Raw genomic sequence first — 18,333 nt, forward strand, 5'->3', positions numbered from 1 at the left:
TTATACTTTTGGCTATTAAAAAAAACAAAAACAAAGTTTAGACGTTGCTGCATGCTATTATTTGTCAAAATTATTGACACAGCCCATATAGAACCACACACAGCAATAATTTCATCCAACTTAACATTGAGGTGCCCACAATATTTAGGTACCCAGTGCCCAGTCTTCCTGCACCTTTATTGTGAAGGGCTGAAGGCAGAAGTTTCTAAACCTCGCGCACAGCATGTTTCCGCGTTGGTTAAAATAGCTGATCTACAAGCTCACGTTGTCTTGTGGATGCAACGCCTTGTGAGCTTGCAGATCAGCTATTTTCACCGTGCAACACACTTGCGAGACGTAATGAGGAGGAGATTCACAGTGCAGCTGCAAACAGCACCGCATATCAACGTTCACGAGGAGCTGCGTGCAGTGCGTGCTATTGGAGCATGTGAATGAAAAGAGAGACGAGAGGACAGACGACCGCGGAGGCGCGGACCGCCGCATGAACGGCCGACGAACGCCGTTCACGGGCGTCAGAATGATCGCGTTCGACAATATCGTTCATCAAGCGAAAACAAAGGACGTTCAGTTCACGTTCGCCCAAAATGTGAACGTGTTCATGAACGATCGTTTACTGTCAAGATTCCAGGATGACCTCCCACTTGGGTAATGTCGCCCCCTGGCGATCATTCAGAGAAACTACTTCAGCTCCCGTACTACGCAGGTAGGAAGGGCCTGTCACTCAAACCGGAGTGACCCGCCTCCAGGCTATATAAGCCCCGGCAGGCGGAAGTAACATCCTCTTTTCACTCTCTGCGATATCACATTCAGATAAGTTGAAACTCAGCCTTTGTATTTTATTCTTCGCGCATTAGCCTAAAGCGGTGGCATTGGAGTCGCCCACCGGCGAGTGTAGAATTAAACCCGTACTTAAGAATACTTATTCTTGTCCCGTCCTAAACCGACGGTTTTCTTTTCTATAACAAAGAAGTTTACCGCTTGTTCAGGCTTCTGCCCGAACCAAGCGTGGCCTAGCTTTAGCCGTTAGCTTGTTAGCTCGTCAGCTTCCTTTGTTAACGTTAGCTACACTGCTTCGCTATGAACCCTCTTGCTTTCTGCCGAGGGAATGTATGTTTGTTTCTGCCTGAACCAAGTTTGGCCTAGCATTAGCCGTTAGCTCGTTGCTCGACAGCTTCCTTGTTAACGTTAACTACACTGCTTCGCTATGGTACATCGGTTCCACCTGGCTAGGGCAGGCCTCGGAGCCTGCGCTCCACCAGGAGGGCTTAACGCTCTGGATCCTACAGCCCAGGCTGTCCGCCCCAGGCGGCCCGCACCGATAGTCAAGGTGCGGCGCTGCCGTCCGGGGCACCGCTTGTTCAGCAGCGCGCCTTGGTCAAGATGGCGCCAAGCGACGTGAGACACCGCCTGCCGTGCAGCCGACCGCAGCTAGCTCCACTGTCACTGGAGCTGGCGGGTCTGGCGGAGTTACCGCGAGGAAGGTGACTAAGAAGTCTAACAATATCCCTCCGGTGACCATTTCTCCTACGGGCGCGGTGCCTAAAGAGTAGCGTTGTGATGTGACCGTCGGGGACGTCCCCTTCGACGTGAACTTTAGCAAAACAGTCCGATCCTTCAGGCGCGAATCGGACCTGAGCTCCAGTCAGAGCGAGGGTTCGTACTCAGGATACTCTGAGGACGAGAAGGAGGAGGACATGGCGGAGGAGGATGGCTCTCGCCCTGTCTTTACAGTGAAAGGTAAGGCCCCTGCGGCGCCAGCACTTCAACTGCCCCTCCACCCGCCAGTCAGGCGGGTGGAGCGGGTGGAGCGATGGCAGAGGACGTTGGTTTTCTGCAACGGAGATGTTGGATTCACTAAAGCGCTACAATCCTCATGGAAGTTACACAAGCACAATCTTTTCTGGGTTCTGTCAGACCCCAGTATAGAGTGGTGGGCACGACGTTTATTTTCTGTACCCCGCGTCGGGGAAATGAAAATGAGAATGTCGATGTATATGCCTCCTGTGTCCCAGATAGATCTGTTGAAAGAACAAAGTCTGTTTCTGTCCAACTCTATTGCACTAGCACAGATGACTCCATCTTGCATGACTCCTGTAAAAGTGTTGAAGTCCTGTCAGGACTTTTTAATCAATCACGGGTTTTATCAGCAACCAGTTTTGTTAATGTCAAACATTTATATGGTTCCTCTTACACGCGAGGGGAATATCCCTCGCGTGAACAATGCAATGAATTTAACGATGAGTCACTAATTCTGTCGGCCTACTATGAGCCCTCGTCACGGGACAAGCATGAAGGCCATAGCGCAGGTATTAAACGTAAAAGTTCCTCCCCTGTCAGGGGAGAATGCTTTAGCTGCGGACATTGTAGAGGGGGATTGTGTTGGGGCAGGGGTCCGTGGTGTCACCCGGTTCCCCTCCCCCCAAACGAGGACGTTTATTTTCCCCGCGTCGGGGAAATAAAAATGAGAATGTCAATGAATATGCCTCTTGTGTCCCAGATAAATCTGTTGAAAGAACAAAGTCTGTTTCTGTCCAACTCTATTGCACAGACGGCTCCATCTTGCATGCCTCCTGTAAAATTGATGTAGTCCTGTCAGGACTCCTTTGTCAATCACAGGTTTTGTCAGCAACCAGTAATGTTATGTCAAACATTTAGATGGTTCCCCTTACACATCCCTCGCGTGGTCAATGCAATGAATTAACAATGAGTCACAAAATTCTGCCGGCCTACTAATGAGCCCTCGTCAAGGGACAAACATAAAGGCCTTCCCCGCGTCGGGGAAATGAAGATGAGAATGTCAATGTATATGCCTCTTGTGTCCCAGATAAATCTGTTGAAAGAACAAGTCTGTTTCTGTCCAACTCTATTGCACAGACGACTCCATCTTGCATGCCTCCTGTAAAATTGATGTAGTCCTGTCAGGACTCTGTAGTCAATCACAGGTTTTATCAGCAACCAGTAATGTTATGTCAAACATTTAGATGGTTCCCCTTACACGCGAGGAGAATATCCCTCGCGTGGTCAATGCAATGAATTAACAATGAGTCACAAAATTCTGCCGGCCTACTAATGAGCCCTCGTCAAGGGACAAACATAAAGGCCTTAGGACAGGGGCTAAGATAAATGCATGCCTCCTGTAGTAATGATGAAGTCCTGTCAGGACTCGTTAATCAATCACAGGTTTTATCAGCAACCAGTAATGTTAATGTCAAACAATTATGTGGTTCCTCAAGCGCGCGAGTGGAATATCCCTCGCGTCGACAATATGACTCCTTTATGCATGCCTCCTGTAAGAATGATGAAGTCCCGTCAGGACTCCTTAATCAATCACAGGTTTTATCAGCAACCAGTAATGTTAACGTCAAACAATTATGTGGTTCCTCATGCGCGCGAGTGGGCTTTCCCTCGCGTGAGCGATGCTATGAATTTAACTTTGAGTCAGAAATTCTGTCGGCCTACTATGAGCCCGAGTCAAGGGACAAGCATAAAGGCCTTAGAGCAGGTATTAAACGTAAAGTTCCTCTCCTGTCAGGGGAGAATGCTTTAGTTGTGGGCGAGTCTGTTTATCAGTCGAATCGCTTTGTTCTTCCTGTCTCTCTATCGAGCGAAGTGCGAACGCTTCCGGTGACACCGGATACGGATTCGCTCGCTCCCCGCTTCCGGTCCCGCCGCAAAATAGCTCCGCTAGTCAAGCGGTACAACCAGAAGGTGTTTCCGCCATGCGGCCTATTGAACCCTTGCGCTCCGCATCCGGTCGTTCCGGATACGGATACGCAGGTCTCCCGCTTCCGGTCCAGTCGCCAAATAGCTCCGCCGTCACGGAAGCACAGTGGTGGGGTTTCTCTCTCTCAAAACACGCTAGCACGCTGCGCGCGCCAGTGGAAGTTATGCAACCCGAGCCATTGGGTATTTCGAACGATAACCAGGGGTTACAGGTTACAGTTCGCAGACATACCCCCGCTTTCGAGCAGGGTTATTTATACCAGGGCGCGTGGTTTAAAAGCAAATCTTTTGAGAGAAGAGATCAGCTCCTTGCTAAGCAAGGGTGCTATAGTGGAGCTGGACAGGACCCAATCCCGCATGGGATTTTGGAGCCGTTATTTCCTGGTGCACAAAAAGGGGGGGGGGGGCTACGTCCCATCCTGGACCTAAAGGCACTAAACGTGTACCTGAAGAAATACGTTTTCAGGATGCTAACTGTACCCACCATGTTACGGTCGGTCAGGCAAGGGGATTTCCACTGTTCAGTGGATCTGAAGGATGCTTATCAGCACGTTCAGGTTTATCCCCCACACAGGAAATTCCTACGGTTCGCCTTCGAGGGTCGCCTGTACGAGTATACAGTACTCCCTTTCGGTCTGTCACTGAGCCCGAGGGTTTTCGTGAAAGTGACCGAAGCAGCCATCGCCCCGCTGAGACAGCAGGGCGTCAGGTTGGCGACGTACATCGACGTTTGGATGATTTCAGCGAGCTCCGCCCACGAAGTGGCGCGTCACACACAAGTGGTTTTGGCTCACCTGAAGGCCTTAGGTTTCATAGTCAACCACGGCAAGTGCATGCTGACTCCAGCACGTCGTCTTACATTCATTGGGGTCCTTCTGGACTCGTCCGACATGTCGGCCCGTCTCTCAGAGGAGAGGGTGGACAGGTTTCGGGAATGTCTCGACTCCTTTCAAGTGGGCCAGGTGGTCACTTACAGGAGTTGCATGGTACTGACGGGAATGATGGCTTCCGCAGTACATCTGTTGCGTTTGGGCAGGTTTCATATGAGACCTTTTCAACGATGGATGTTATCCCTCGGGATCCCGCCCTCCTTGAAGTACAAGAAGGTTACGGTTTCCCCTTCCTGCGCGATCGCCCTGTCTCCTTGGCTGGTGGAGGGGTTCCTCACCAGCGGAGTCTCGATTGGCGAGGTGGTTTCCCACAAGTCGATCACGACAGACGCCAGTCTCAGTGGGTGGGGAGCCACTTTCGAGGGGCGCACAGCGCAGGGGCTTTGGCCTCTGGAGATGAGGGGTCGTCACATCAACTATTTGGAGTTGATGGCTATACTCCTGGCGCTCAAGCATTTCGAGCCTTGGATTTTGCATTGTCACGTTCTGGTCAGGACCGACAATACGACGGCCATGTTTTATGTCAACAAACAGGGGGGCCTGTCGTCGTTGCCACTGGATCGTCTGGCTCGAGAATTGACGGTTTGGTGCTTGTCGCGCCTCAAGTCGATCAGGGCCTTACACGTCCCGGGTCTCCTCAACAGCGGAGCAGATCTCCTGTCCAGGGGAGGTCCTCGCTACGAGGATTGGTCTCTCCACCCCAGGGTGGCGAGCCAGATTTTTCGCAAGTTCGGTCAGCCAGTGGCGGACCTGTTTGCGTCAGCGGAGAATACGAAGTGTCCGTTGTTCTTCGCGGTGAAGGGCAGTCCTCCCTTGGGGTTGGACGCCTTAGCGCACACGTGGCCGAGAGGTCTACTGTACGCGTTTCCCCCCTTCGACTTGATCCGACCCACTCTGGAGAGAGTCAGGAGGTTCGGTCTGGAGATGCTCCTGGTGGCTCCCTACAAGGGCACGTGGAGATCGGCGATCGCCCCTCTCCTTTGCGAACCGGGTTGGCAGCTGCCTCAGCGCAGGGATCTGTTGAGTCAGGCCAGGGGGGAGATCTTCCACCAAGACCTGCAGGTCCTAGACCTGTGGGTTTGGCACGTGAAAGGTTAAACCTGCTGGCGGCCGGTTTTTCTTCTGAAGTGGTTGCTACCATTCAGAGTGCTAAGGCGCCTTCGACGAGGGCGTCTTATGATGGAAGGTGGAATGCCTTTGAGGACTGGTGTGAGTCGCGTGTTCCACCGGTGGTGGCCCATGTGGCGTCAGCCCAGGAAATTCTGGAATTTATGCAGGACCGCTTGAGAAGTGGTCTGGCATTTTCTACCCTTAGGGGGTATTTGGCGGCTATTAATGCCTGTCACCTGGGGGTGGCGGGCAAGGCACCTTCTAAAGTCCCGGAGGTCATCAAGTTCTTGCAAGAAGTTGAACGTTTGAGGCCGGTGACTAGGTCTTTGTTCCCAGTTTGGGATCTGCAGGTGGTTCTGGGAGGCCTATGTCGGGCTCCCTTTGAGCCGCTTGTAGGGATGCCTTTGAAACTTTTGAGTTTCAAGACGGCTCTTTTGCTGGCTTTGGCCACGGCTAAAAGAGTCGGTGACCTGCAAGCTCTCTCGGTGTCTTCGGAGCGCATGCAGTTTATGAACAATGATCTCAAGGTGTTGCTCAAGCCTCATCTTAAGTTTGTTCCTAAGAACATGGTGGTTCCTAAGGAGCCTGTTGTTCTTCTGGCTTTTCATCCTCCTCCGTTTGTCTCGGTGGAGGATGAGCGGCTGAATTGCCTTTGTCCTGTCAGGGCATTGAAGGCCTACTGTGACAGGACTGCTGGTTCTAGAGCTTCTTCTCAGCTCTTCGTGGAAATGGGCAATGTTCTTGTCAGAAAGCCGGTGTCTAGACCCACTCTTTCGAGGTGGATTGTGGATGCTATTAGGCTGGCTTACTCTAGTGCTGGTGTGGAAGTGCCGGCGGCACTCAAAGCCCATAGCACTAGGGGTGTGGCTACTTCGTGGGCACTGGCAAAGGGAGTCTCCGTTCAGGAGATTTGTGTTTCGGCGAATTGGTCTTCGCCTTCTACCTTTGCAGCCTACTATCACCTGGATATCGAATCCTCTTCGCTAGCGCATTCGGTTCTGGGTGCAGCTGCCTCCTCTACGTCATAGAGGAGTCGGATCTTCCCCTCCCACAGGTGGGCATGTAGCCACCTGGGGTATTTTGGGGGGGGACCCTGTGTTTTCCTTATATAGTGTGTCTTACTTATAAGGCGGACTTGTCTTTTCATTTAGTTGAATGAGGCGGACTTCGGTCTCTCAGGGTCTCTCTCTATTTTTTCTCATTCCTTCACACCCAGGTCCGGTGGGCCTGGGACCTTCTGGGTGATGGGTCACGCCCGTCTGGGCTGTGCTCACCCGTATGAGGGGTGTGTGGGGGTATGAGAGTAGGTTGTGGCTTAGAGGGGAGTTTAAGAATCCCAAGTGGGAGGTCATCCTGGAATCTTGACAGTAAACGGTAGGTTCCGTACGGAACCATTGTTTACTTAGAGATGGAAGGATGACCTCCCACGTAATGCCCCTCTGTTTCACTGAATGTGGCAGAGAGTGGTATTAAGAGGATGTTACTTCCGCCTGCCGGGGCTTATATAGCCTGGAGGCGGGTCACTCCGGTTTGAGTGACAGGCCGGGAGCTGAAGTAGTTTCTCTGAATGATCGCCAGGGGGCGACATTACCCAAGTGGGAGGTCATCCTTCCATCTCTAAGTAAACAATGGTTCCGTACGGAACCTACCGTTCTTTGAACGCGTTCGGGTACAACACTGCCACAGAATGTGTATGAACTCACAGTGGGTCGTCATCGTTGTCACTGAGCAGCAGGGCCTTCTCTGTGTCCATGCTGTCCAGCTCTGCAAACTGCTCTCCTGATGCACGGTTATCCAGCTCCTCCTCACTGACACACACATGTACGCGCACACGCACACGCACGCACGCACGCACGCACGCACGCACGCACGCACGCACGCACGCACGCACACAAACAATTTCAATTCATTTCAAAGGAGCTTTATTGGCATGAAAAAAATAATGTTTACATTTGCCAAAGCAAATGTCAAAATATCATAAAAACTGTTGAAAAAAATGGCGAACGTACTTTACAGTTGGAGGGGGAACAGCATTGCAGCATTGTGTAAACAGCTATGTCCCATTGTGTGTTTTTTATACATGTTATATATACAGGGAATAAAGCTTTTTGAACAGCAGCAATCTTTTGCAGTCGCTTTGGAACAAATAGCACCATATCTTTTTTTCTCAAAACGATTTAAATAGTACACATTTGGTTCCTCCTAACTACCAATCATTTAGCTGGGGACCACCCTGGAAGGACCCCTGGGGGTCCCGCTACGGTCGGTACCCCATGTTGAGAAGAGATACAGTATTATTGTGTACCTGAACTTGATGAGGTTGGTCCAGATGAGTGCTGGACAGAAGAAGGACACCACCAGCTTGGAGATGGCTGTGTCTGTAGTCATGGCCCCCCACCAGATCTTAGTCAGGAGAGCCTGCAACACAGTGTGTTTGTCACTTGTTGCAGCATTCGAGCTTGTAGACCTACTACATTTGCAATCTTCTAATTTGAATCCTTAAGTCCATTCAGAACGGGAACACATTTTGTGTATCATTATTTTATGATTTAACTATTGAAAAATAGCAGATATACAAGCTCACAGCGCGGCACCGAGTGCCGCGCTGCGAGCTTGTAGATCTGCTATTTTTGAGAAATCGTGAAAATTAGAATTTTGACCCGATTCTATAAGTGTCTTTTGAATCCTTCTAAGGTTTTTTGAAAAAACCTACGTTTCTATGTCAGCAATCTGGCCAGCCATCGTCATAGAAAAGGTCCTTTTCACTTTAACTGGAGCTCAGTTAGTCTGTTCTTGAGAGACTACTATGCCAGTGGTTCTCAAACCTTTTCATGTGAAGGTCCCCCAAAATGATATGTATTTGGACGGACCCCCATTTCAAAATATCTAGTTCCAAGGACCACCCAGAAGCAAAATTTGAGTTACAAACGTTCGCTTTGAAAATACATATATTCAAAGATTTGCACACATTTTCACGATTTTTCAAAAATAGCAGATCTACAAGCTCGCAGCGCGGCACTCGGTGCCGCGCTGTGAGCTTGTAGATCTGCTATTTTTGAAAAATCGTGAAAATTAGAATTTTGACCCGATTCTATAAGTGTCTTTTGAATCCTTCTAAGGTTTTTTGAAAAAACCTACGTTTCTATGTCAGCAATCTGGCCAGCCATCGTCATAGAAAAGGTCCTTTTCACTTTAACTGGAGCTCAGTTAGTCTGTTCTTGAGAGACTACTATGCCAGTGGTTCTCAAACCTTTTCATGTGAAGGTCCCCCAAAATGATATGTATTTGGACGGACCCCCATTTCAAAATATCTAGTTCCAAGGACCACCCAGAAGCAAAATTTGAGTTACAAACGTTCGCTTTGAAAATACATATATTCAAAGATTTGCACACATTTTCACGACTTTTTCAAAAATAGCAGATCTACAAGCTCGCAGCGCGGCACTCGTGCCGCGCTGCGAGCTTGTATATCTGCTATTTCTCACTGGTTAAAGCATTCAATAATTCTAGGTCCTGAACGGGTTAAGTCCTGGACATGTGAGATTTCCACAGACAGAGACGGCATGCCGTTTAGTCTCTTTGAGAACAGGGAATAAGCCCTTAGGCTAGGCTAAGAAACACTTAGAGCAGGGGTCTTCAACGTTTTCAAGCCAAGGACCCCTTAGAGAGAGATGAAGCAAGGGACCCCCACAACCTGTTCATAGATTCCATATAGTTTCATCTTTTGAGAGCACGATCATCAATGTATTTTGGATTCTTGAACCGTCAATACTTAATAAACTTGACATTTCACTCTGTACTTAGTCTGGTCTTTTCCCCCTCTACACCAAAGCTCTTTGCCAAAAATAGCCGATTTACAAGCTCACAACGCGCGTTGTAGATCTGCTGTTTTTGGCTAAAGTTCTCAGAATATTATGATCGCTACTGTAGGTTTCAAGTGGTTAATATGAAAAAGGAGAAAAAAACACACACATTTTTTTGGAGGACCCCCTGTAGTAACTCTGAGGACCCCCTAGGGGTCCCGGACCCCCTGTTGAAGACCCTTGGCTTAGAGAGTAGTAGTTAAATGCCTTTATTGAATATAGTAAAAAAAAAAAGAAGAAAAAAAAACATATAATAAGGCTGCATAGGCCTATAGCCATATTTACTGTTTGTTCATGTTTTTTTTTTTTATTGTGTCACATTTTGCCCTAGACTAGAGAGACAACAATGTTCTATTCTTTTCTTTAGTCTCACTTGACCCTGACTAAGGAATACTGCTCTATTCTTTTATCAGTTGTATGGAACAGCATCCACCTGTAGCATGTGGTGGATCTATACCACAAGGGGGCAGTATAAGCCTTAGAATCTGTGTATGTGTGTGTGTGTGTGTGTGTGTGCTGCCTGCGTGCGTGCGTGAGTGCGTGCGTGCGTGCGTGAGTGCGTGCGTGCGTGCGTGCGTGCGTGCGTGCGTGCGTGCGTAGGTAAGCCTTATGGAATAATGCAATGATTATTCAGTGTATTCATATACAGCACACAGTAAGCATACATTATTATATTTTTCACAAGCCATTTCTCTGTTCATGCCTTTATTTTATCATTTTGGGAGAGACCCAATTCTATGAGTGTCTTCTAAATCCTTCCAGGGTTTTTGAAAAACGCACGTTTCCACGTCAGTGGTTCTCAAACGTTTTTATGTCAAGGACCCCTAGAATTATATGTATTTGACCGCCGACCCCCGTCTCAAAATAATATGTATCAGGGACCCCCCAGAAGCAAATATTTGAGTTACAAATGTTCACTTAAAAAAATATTAATTAAAAAAATATTTTTCAAAAATCGCAGATCTACGAGCTCGCAGCGCGGCACTCGGTGCCGCGATGCGAGCTTGTAGATCTGCTATTTTTCGATAATTATAACACCAGAGGCAGCGCCACAGATCACTTCCAACCCAGAGTAAAAACCAACAAAGGGTCAAACTCATTTTTCTGCTATACCACCAAAATGTGGAAAGCCTTACCAAAGGCCATAAAGGAGTGTGGATCACTAGCATCCTTTAAAATTGCCCTGAAAAACCACTTACAGGCAGCAGCCGTTCGTAACTGGTAAAAAAATGAACCTAGCCCAAACCTACCCTCCCCTGCCCCTTCTATACTGTTTGTTTAGACTTACTGTTTTGTTTTTTGTTTTTCTTTACATATCTACTGCATAGTACTGTGTTCTATTTGTCTGTCATTCAATGTTATATGAGATACTTAAATGGTTTCCAGTGGAAATAAGCTTAGTCTTTTCATGGATCTCCTTTTAGTAGACCTTGTACCAGTGAACTGTACCGTCATGAAACTGTACCTTTTCCTATGCAAACTTCTAATAAAGTCTTCAATCAATCAATCAATAACATAATACCAGGTCTAAATGGCCTAAATGTACCTGTCTCAGTGTGAACAGCACGGGTCTCTAAACGTACCTGCACTCCGTCGTGGGCGAAGAAGCTCTTGGCGTCGGCCTCGGTTGCCAGGTTGAGGACGGTGGACTTGCTCCAGCAGCAGGTGCGTCTCACCAGCAGAGCGTAGGCCCGGTCCTCACTGTTGGAGTAGCACTCTCCAAACAGATCTGGCAACACGTTGGTGGTGGAAAAACAACTCAAATTATATTTACCCAAGTAAAAGTATCAGTACCACAATGTAGAAATACTCGGTTACAAAGATTACAAAAATTGACCTGAATGAAAGGCCTAAAACTGCAGAGTGACCGTGCCCTTATATGGTCACAGAGTCAAGAGGTGAGAGACAAGTCTTCAATCATGTTGTTTCCTCTAAATGTCTAATACAAGGGTCTTCAACAGGGGGTCCGGAACCCCTAGGGGGTCCTCAGAGTTACTGCCGGGGTCCCTCCAAATCTTTGCGTGACTTTTTTCTCCTTTTTTATATTAACAACTTGAACCCTAGCGTCCACATTCTGAGGACTTTAGCCAAAAAAAGCCGATCTACAAGCTCACAACGCCTCGCAGCGCGAGGCGTTGTGAGCTTGTAGATCGGCTATTTTCGGCAAAGAGGTTTGGTGTAGAGGGGACAAAGAGCAGACTAAGTACAGAGTGAAAGGTCAAGTTTATTAAGTATTGACGGTTCAAGTGGTTAAATATCTGAAAACACACATTGACATGAATCCAAAATACACTGACGATTGTGCTGTCAAACAATGAAACTATATGGAATCTATGAACAGGTTGTGGGGGTCCCTGCTTCATCTCTCTCTCAACTAAGGGGTCCTTGTCCTGAAAGCGTTGAAGACCCCTGCTCTAATAGTGGTGTTGACTCACCCAGAGCAAACTGCTCATACTTGGCCTCCTTCATGCTCCGTGCCGACTCGGCCTCGGACTCCAGGCGAGCCATCTCTTTAAGGATCTTACAGCCCACCAGAGCAGCAGCTACAGCCTCCGGACCCTGCACAAACATAACAGATCTTACAGCCCACCCTGCAGAAACATAACAGATCTAACAGCCCACCAGAGCAGCGGCTACAGCCTCCGGACCCTGCAGAAACATAACAGATCTTACAGCCAACCAGACCAACTCTTATCTCCATATTTTCATAAATGAATGCCCTACATCATACTACAGTGTCACACAAAAGAGTAAAAAGTAGAGATAGTAGTAGTATAACGTGGTGCAAAACGACGCGTTTTGAGCTTGTAGATCTGCTTCTTTTGACGCTTTTGAATTGGAATCCTCAAAAGTAACAGTATCCGCCCGACAGAGACGACACACAACACTCTGTGAAATGTACATGAAAGATACACAGGCACGTGCACACATAGACATCAATCTGTCTGTAAAAAGTGCCTTCTCCAGACCATGAATGCAGTTTTAACTATGGTGCCTTCTTTCCATGCCATACCTGAAGGCAGAATTCAATAGAATTGCCTTGTCCAAACTCATAAGATGCAGCATCTTATGTTGAAAGAATTGCCCTCTCTTTGTAGAAATCCATGCCGTTACGCCACATCTCCAGTATTGACCTGATTATGCTTAGTTCAGTGTGGTATCAAGCACTGAAAATAGCCGATCTCCAAGCTCACAACAAGTTGTGCTGCAACGCGTTGTGAGCTTGGAGGTCGGCAATGGTGTGTTCTAGACTTCTTTTTAGGGCATACGATCCGTGGCTATGCGTGTGGCCAGGGCAGACGCCAGTGCATAATGTCTATCAAATACGCTACTTTGAAAGGTTCACGAGGGCAGACGCTATTCATATTTTCTTTTCCGACAGCCGTAAACTGTTGTAGGTGCGTTACAGGTAGAACACGGCTATTTTCTATATTTTCACTAAAAGGCCCTTTTAGAAATGTCAGCCCCTGACTCTCTAACATTCTCTGCACGTCCCTGGAGATACATCCAAAGTTATTGTAGAAGAAGTGACAGTTGCTGCAGATAAGGTACAGTAGCACTGTAGTTCAACTCAGATGTTGATAAATATCACACGCCCTGAGCTGGAGTGCAAATAATGACATTTCCATATGCCAGCTGCCACAGTGCTGTTCCATAAATGTCCTCTTCATGTGTCATACGGCCAATTTATAGTTCACCGCACTGCAGTGCTGCTCGAGGAAGATAACCAGATTTTCTGCAAGTTACACCGTTGTGTGACAAGAGTACAGGAATTGAGCTTCACCCAGTTTCAACCCATCTTCATATAATTGGTTCTCACTAATGCTCATTATAATATCGTCGTTGTCGGGTGGAAACCTTGTCCAAAACCGTTTGTTTTGTATTTATCATTTTTTAAATGATTTAAACTAGTGAAAACAGACGATCTACAAGCACACTGTGTGCTTGTAGATCAGCTGTTTTCACTACTTTTGTGCGATGGCCTTGTGTGATGAAGCAGGGCTTTAGATTTACAAATTTGAAACTTGGAGATACAAGGTTTCTGCACGACAGTGACGTTATGGTACTATTTTTGTCTACTCGTTCTGTGTCTCAGAGGAGGGCTGTAGACAGTTAAATGTTCTCTGACCCAAAACAATAGTGCGTTGCCTATGGCAACCACACTAACTAGAAGGGGTGCAATTCTGGGACATTTCGAGTGTGGTTGCCGTGGCGCAAGTCGCGAGGAATCCACTGGTAAATGAATTCCGTTTTACCATTTATATTATATATTGTGAGGTCAAGTGAAGCATGACCAATCCTGTCTGATTGAACATTAATTATATTGTTCAATCAGAAAAGGTATAGAAGGGGCGCCCGCTGGCCTACGCGACCGCAGTTTTCCCGGTGAATCTGAGCGCAACGGTGGGGGCCGATGGGCAAGGAGGGTCGCGAGCTTATGAGAAACAACTAAAATAAGACCTTAAAACCTGGTAAAAACAGTTGCATGCATTAGCGCAAGATGACGATAAAGGAAATCATTAAATGGAAAAAATTAAATTAACTTCTGAGAAGCCTAGTACTAGGCCTTAAAACCTGGCGAAAACAGCTGTGTGCATTAGCGCAAGATTAGATGAGGATAAAGGAAATCATTAAATGGAAAACATTAAATTAACTTCTGAAAAGGCTTCTAAGCCTACAAGTAAAACTAGTGGAACCGCGATCTTGCCACACGTGAATTGGCAAGAGTGCCTCTCATTTCATAAAGCTATACCTCCCCATCATCGGCAATAGTCAGTGGTGTGTGTTCCCCACACTCCGCTCAGGTTCACCGGGAAAACTGCGGTCGCCTGGCCAACTGGTCCAGGTGCATGCCACTTTAATTGCCACATAGGCATGGATGCCTGGCGGCGTCGCCAGTTTGATTCCCGATCCGGACGACCTTTGCCGCGTGTCACTCCCCGTCTCTCCCCTCATTTCCTGTCAGTCTATTGTCCTATCAATAAAGACCTGTCAGTCTACTGTCCTATCAATAAAGACATAAAAGCCCAAACACAAATCTTTAAAAAAAAGAAGAAAAGGGGCAGAAAACGTCCACTGAACTCAATGGACTTTTGGGGTTACCGAAAAGGTTCCAAAAACGTCTAATGAACACAATGGACTTTTGGGGTTACCGAAAAAAAAAAAAAGAAAAAAAAAAGGTGAAATAAAAGTTCACAGAAAAGGGTTTCCTAGGAAATAAAAATGGACAAGAACAATAGTCTGGTTGCCTATAGCACAGAACAAGTCTGGTTGGCTACAGCAGTGGTTCTCAAAGTGGATTTCAAGGATTCTCTACTTTATGGGGGTCTAAATTGACCCTTACAAGTTTGTAACTCTGACAGTCTACAAAATTAACCAATTTGGTTCAATTTGTAGACTGTCAGAGATAAGGGGACACCATGAAATGTGAAAGTTTGCGAAACACTGGCCTAACTATAGCAGACAGACCCTACACAGATACAAACTAAAGCTGAAAGCTGAAGTGAGTCAGTCAGCAGTGAGAGGAGGAGGAACAAACCATGGCCCAGAAGTAGTTGGCCATCTGCTGGCGGTTCTGCAGCACGGCCCACAGGAACAGGTCCCTCCAGGGATGCTCACAGCGCTCCTCCAGCTCCAGCTCCAAGTTCTTCTGGCTGTGGAACAGACGACCCTTAGCTGGCTTCTCCTGGAGGAGAGGAGAGGACAATAACAATACAGAACAGACGCTACGGTAAATATTGTGCTTTTGCGTGAATACACATATTTTTTAAAACTTGTAAAATGGGATGATTGTGTATCACAAGATATTGCAGTGGTGTAAAGTAACTATTTGTATAATGTACTGTACTTAAAGGAGTAGTTCACCCATTTTTTTCTATTGATTACTCATGCCATGGAGACTTGAGTTCAATAATATATTTGTTTGTTTTCGCATTGCTAATTTGATTACAATAAATGTACCCCCATTGGTTCCGGATGAGGACCCAAATGCATTTGGGTCCCCATCCGGAATCAATGGGGATAAATTTAATGGAGTGCGATAAATAAAAAATATTATTGAGCTCAAGTCTCCATTGTGTGAATAATCAACACGGATACAAATCGGGGTGAACTATCCCTTTAAGTACAATTTTAAAATATTGTTTTACTTTACTGGATTATAGCTTAGATCTGCCATTTTCAAAAAAACATTTATACATTTTAAAACTTGTGAAATGGGACATACGGCATACTGATGAGTAGGCCTACTTTTACTTTTACTCAAGTAAATCTTGTATTCTGGACTTTTACTTTGTAAGAGCACGATCACACCAAAGAAAGCATGGTTGCCATTCATTTCAATGTGACCATTTGCGGACTTCCCCAAAGATCCGCTCCATTCCCATTGAAATGCATTGGCAGAATACGCTTATCAGCTGGCAACCATACTCTGGTGTGACCGTACCCTAACAGAGTATTTCTAACCATACTCTGGTGTGACCGTACCCTAACAGAGTATTTCTAACCATACTCTAGTGTGACCGTACCCTAACAGAGTATTTCTAACCATACTCTAGTGTGACCGTATCCTAACAGAGGATTTCTAAGTACGGAAGTAAAAAATGTGAGCACTTTTTCCACCACTGAAAATAAGTCTTGTTATCATCAGCTGAATGCTGTGTTGAGACACAGCTTTTACAGACACACAGAGATACTTGTACATATATGTGTATAACTTTAGGAGTATAGGAGGAAACCTTGCACACAGCACATCCAAGCACCTCCAGTGTGCTATAGCAGTAGTTCTCAACCTTTTCAGGCCGTAAGTAACAGTTTTGGACGTATGAGTCCACTCGACAGAGATGACATATGTACTTTAACTTGCACCATGGGATTATTGTGTATCACAACATAAGTCTTGTTGTCTTCACCTGAAGGCTGTTATTGAGCAGTGTCAAGGACACAGGCAACAACAGCCATGCAGCGCATTTCAGCTTCTTACTGACACACACAGGTACTGGTAAATCGATGTGTACTGTATAACTTTAGGAGAGAAACCTTGCACACAGCACCTCAAGTGCGCTACAATGCCCCCACCTGCACAAGCCCTTGGAATTGTAAGAGTTGGCATTACATTTAGTTTGACTCTGTCTATTCCATTGTGAAAATGGCCGATATCGAGGGGTTGTGAGCATGTAGATCTGCTATTTTCACAACTTCTGCCTCTAATATTTGACAATTTTAACAATGTTTGACCAGAGGGTCTTTAAAGTCCTTAAATTGTCACTTTAGTGTGCAGATAAGATACCTTGTATAGTATACACTTATACTGTATGTTGGTCTGACTACTGTTGAGTGAGAAAACATTGTTAACATTAAGCTATAATTTGGGGACCCCTCCGGGGGTCCCGACCAACAGGTTGAGAACCATTGACTTATTCTACCAATGGCAGTGTGAAAGCTTCCACTTTTCCTTCGCATCGCACTCATTGAGGTGGATACTCTATTTGTTCTGGGGTGGGACACAGTGGGGACACTGTAACCTTGTGATGTTGTTTTTCTGCATAGTGCAGGATTAGTTGTATATGTGTATACTATTGTTTAGACCTTTTTCCAGAGCGCTGCCGCGTAGCTGCATTGTCGGCGATCAGAATACACAAACACAGTGTTGCCGCTTGACACCGCAGTCAGGGGCGTCACAAGGGGTAGGAAAGTGGGACTGAGTTACCAGGGCCCAAGGTGGAGGGGCCTTAATTATTTTATACTTTAGCTATTGAAAAATAGCAGATATACAAGCTCACAGCGCGGCACCGAGTGCCGCGCTGCGAGCTTGTAGATCTGCTATTTTTGAAAAGTCGTGGAAAATGTGTGAAAATCTTTGAATATTATGTATTTTTTTAAGCGAACATTTGTAACTCAAATTTTGCTTCTGGGGGGGTCCCTGGAACTCAATATTTGGAGATGGGGGTCCGTGGCCAAATACATACCATTTTGGGGGTCCTCCACATGAAAAGGTTTGAGCTCCACTGACATCGAAACATAGGTTTTTCAAAGAAACCTTAGAAGGATTTGAATTATTAAAGATTTTCATGATTTTTCAAAAATAGCAGATCTACAAGCTCGCAGCGCGGCACTCGGTGCCGCGCTGTGAGCTTGTATATCTGCTATTTTTCAATAGTTAAAGCACAGGGGCCCCGCAGTGAATCATTGTACCCAGGGCCCAGAATTTGGTGCGACACCCCTGACCGCAGTTACTGTACAGCTACTGTTCTCTGTAAAGCGCCTTGAATAAAGGGGCTCTATAAATGCACCATTTACCAATAACGGTTATCTATCTGTCTCTCTGTCTGTCTGTCTATCTAGTTCAGTTCAGTTTATTCTCAGCATTTGTGGAGAAGTGTAGGTAGTCTAGGACGGTACAACAATTAATAATGAGTACCTGAGACGAATAACAGTGTAAGTCCATATTTGAATTTTTTTGAATATATATATTTTTGGATTTACCAGACTGTAAACCACAAACTAGTCATTGTTAATCTGTTAAATTGTTAATGCAATCCCCCCTCATTTTGTTTATTGTGGGTTTTAATGTTATCTGCTCCCTTTGTCTGCTGAATATTGCTTGTACAGACTTAAGGTGGTTGCACACTGCTGCGTTTTTCGTTGCGAAATGCGTTTTTCAGGGCAAGGAGAGAGAGAGAGATAGAGAGAGCAAGGGACCGAGTGGTGCGCGAAACGGGCGGCAGTGTGCAAACGTGACTGACATA

The 18,333-nt window shown here is 46.4% G+C and overlaps 1 protein-coding gene across 1 annotated transcript in view; it reads right to left on the reverse strand.

Annotated features, from left to right (window-relative positions):
- The window catches only part of trpm5 (transient receptor potential cation channel, subfamily M, member 5), a gene marked incomplete at both ends in the record, with an annotated part of 76,167 nt that overhangs the window by 30,662 nt on the left and 27,172 nt on the right, over positions 1-18,333 (reverse strand). Inside the window, 5 exons of the mRNA XM_080730391.1 lie at positions 7,427-7,531; positions 8,029-8,141; positions 11,170-11,315; positions 12,022-12,145; positions 15,126-15,272. Of these exons, the coding sequence (XP_080586517.1) occupies positions 7,427-7,531; positions 8,029-8,141; positions 11,170-11,315; positions 12,022-12,145; positions 15,126-15,272 (635 nt within the window). The remainder of the gene's footprint in view (positions 1-7,426; positions 7,532-8,028; positions 8,142-11,169; positions 11,316-12,021; positions 12,146-15,125; positions 15,273-18,333) is intronic.

This window comes from Nannobrachium achirus (assembly GCF_963921795.1).
Source record: "Nannobrachium achirus genome assembly, chromosome: 7".
Classification (NCBI taxonomy): Eukaryota; Metazoa; Chordata; class Actinopteri; order Myctophiformes; family Myctophidae; genus Nannobrachium; species Nannobrachium achirus.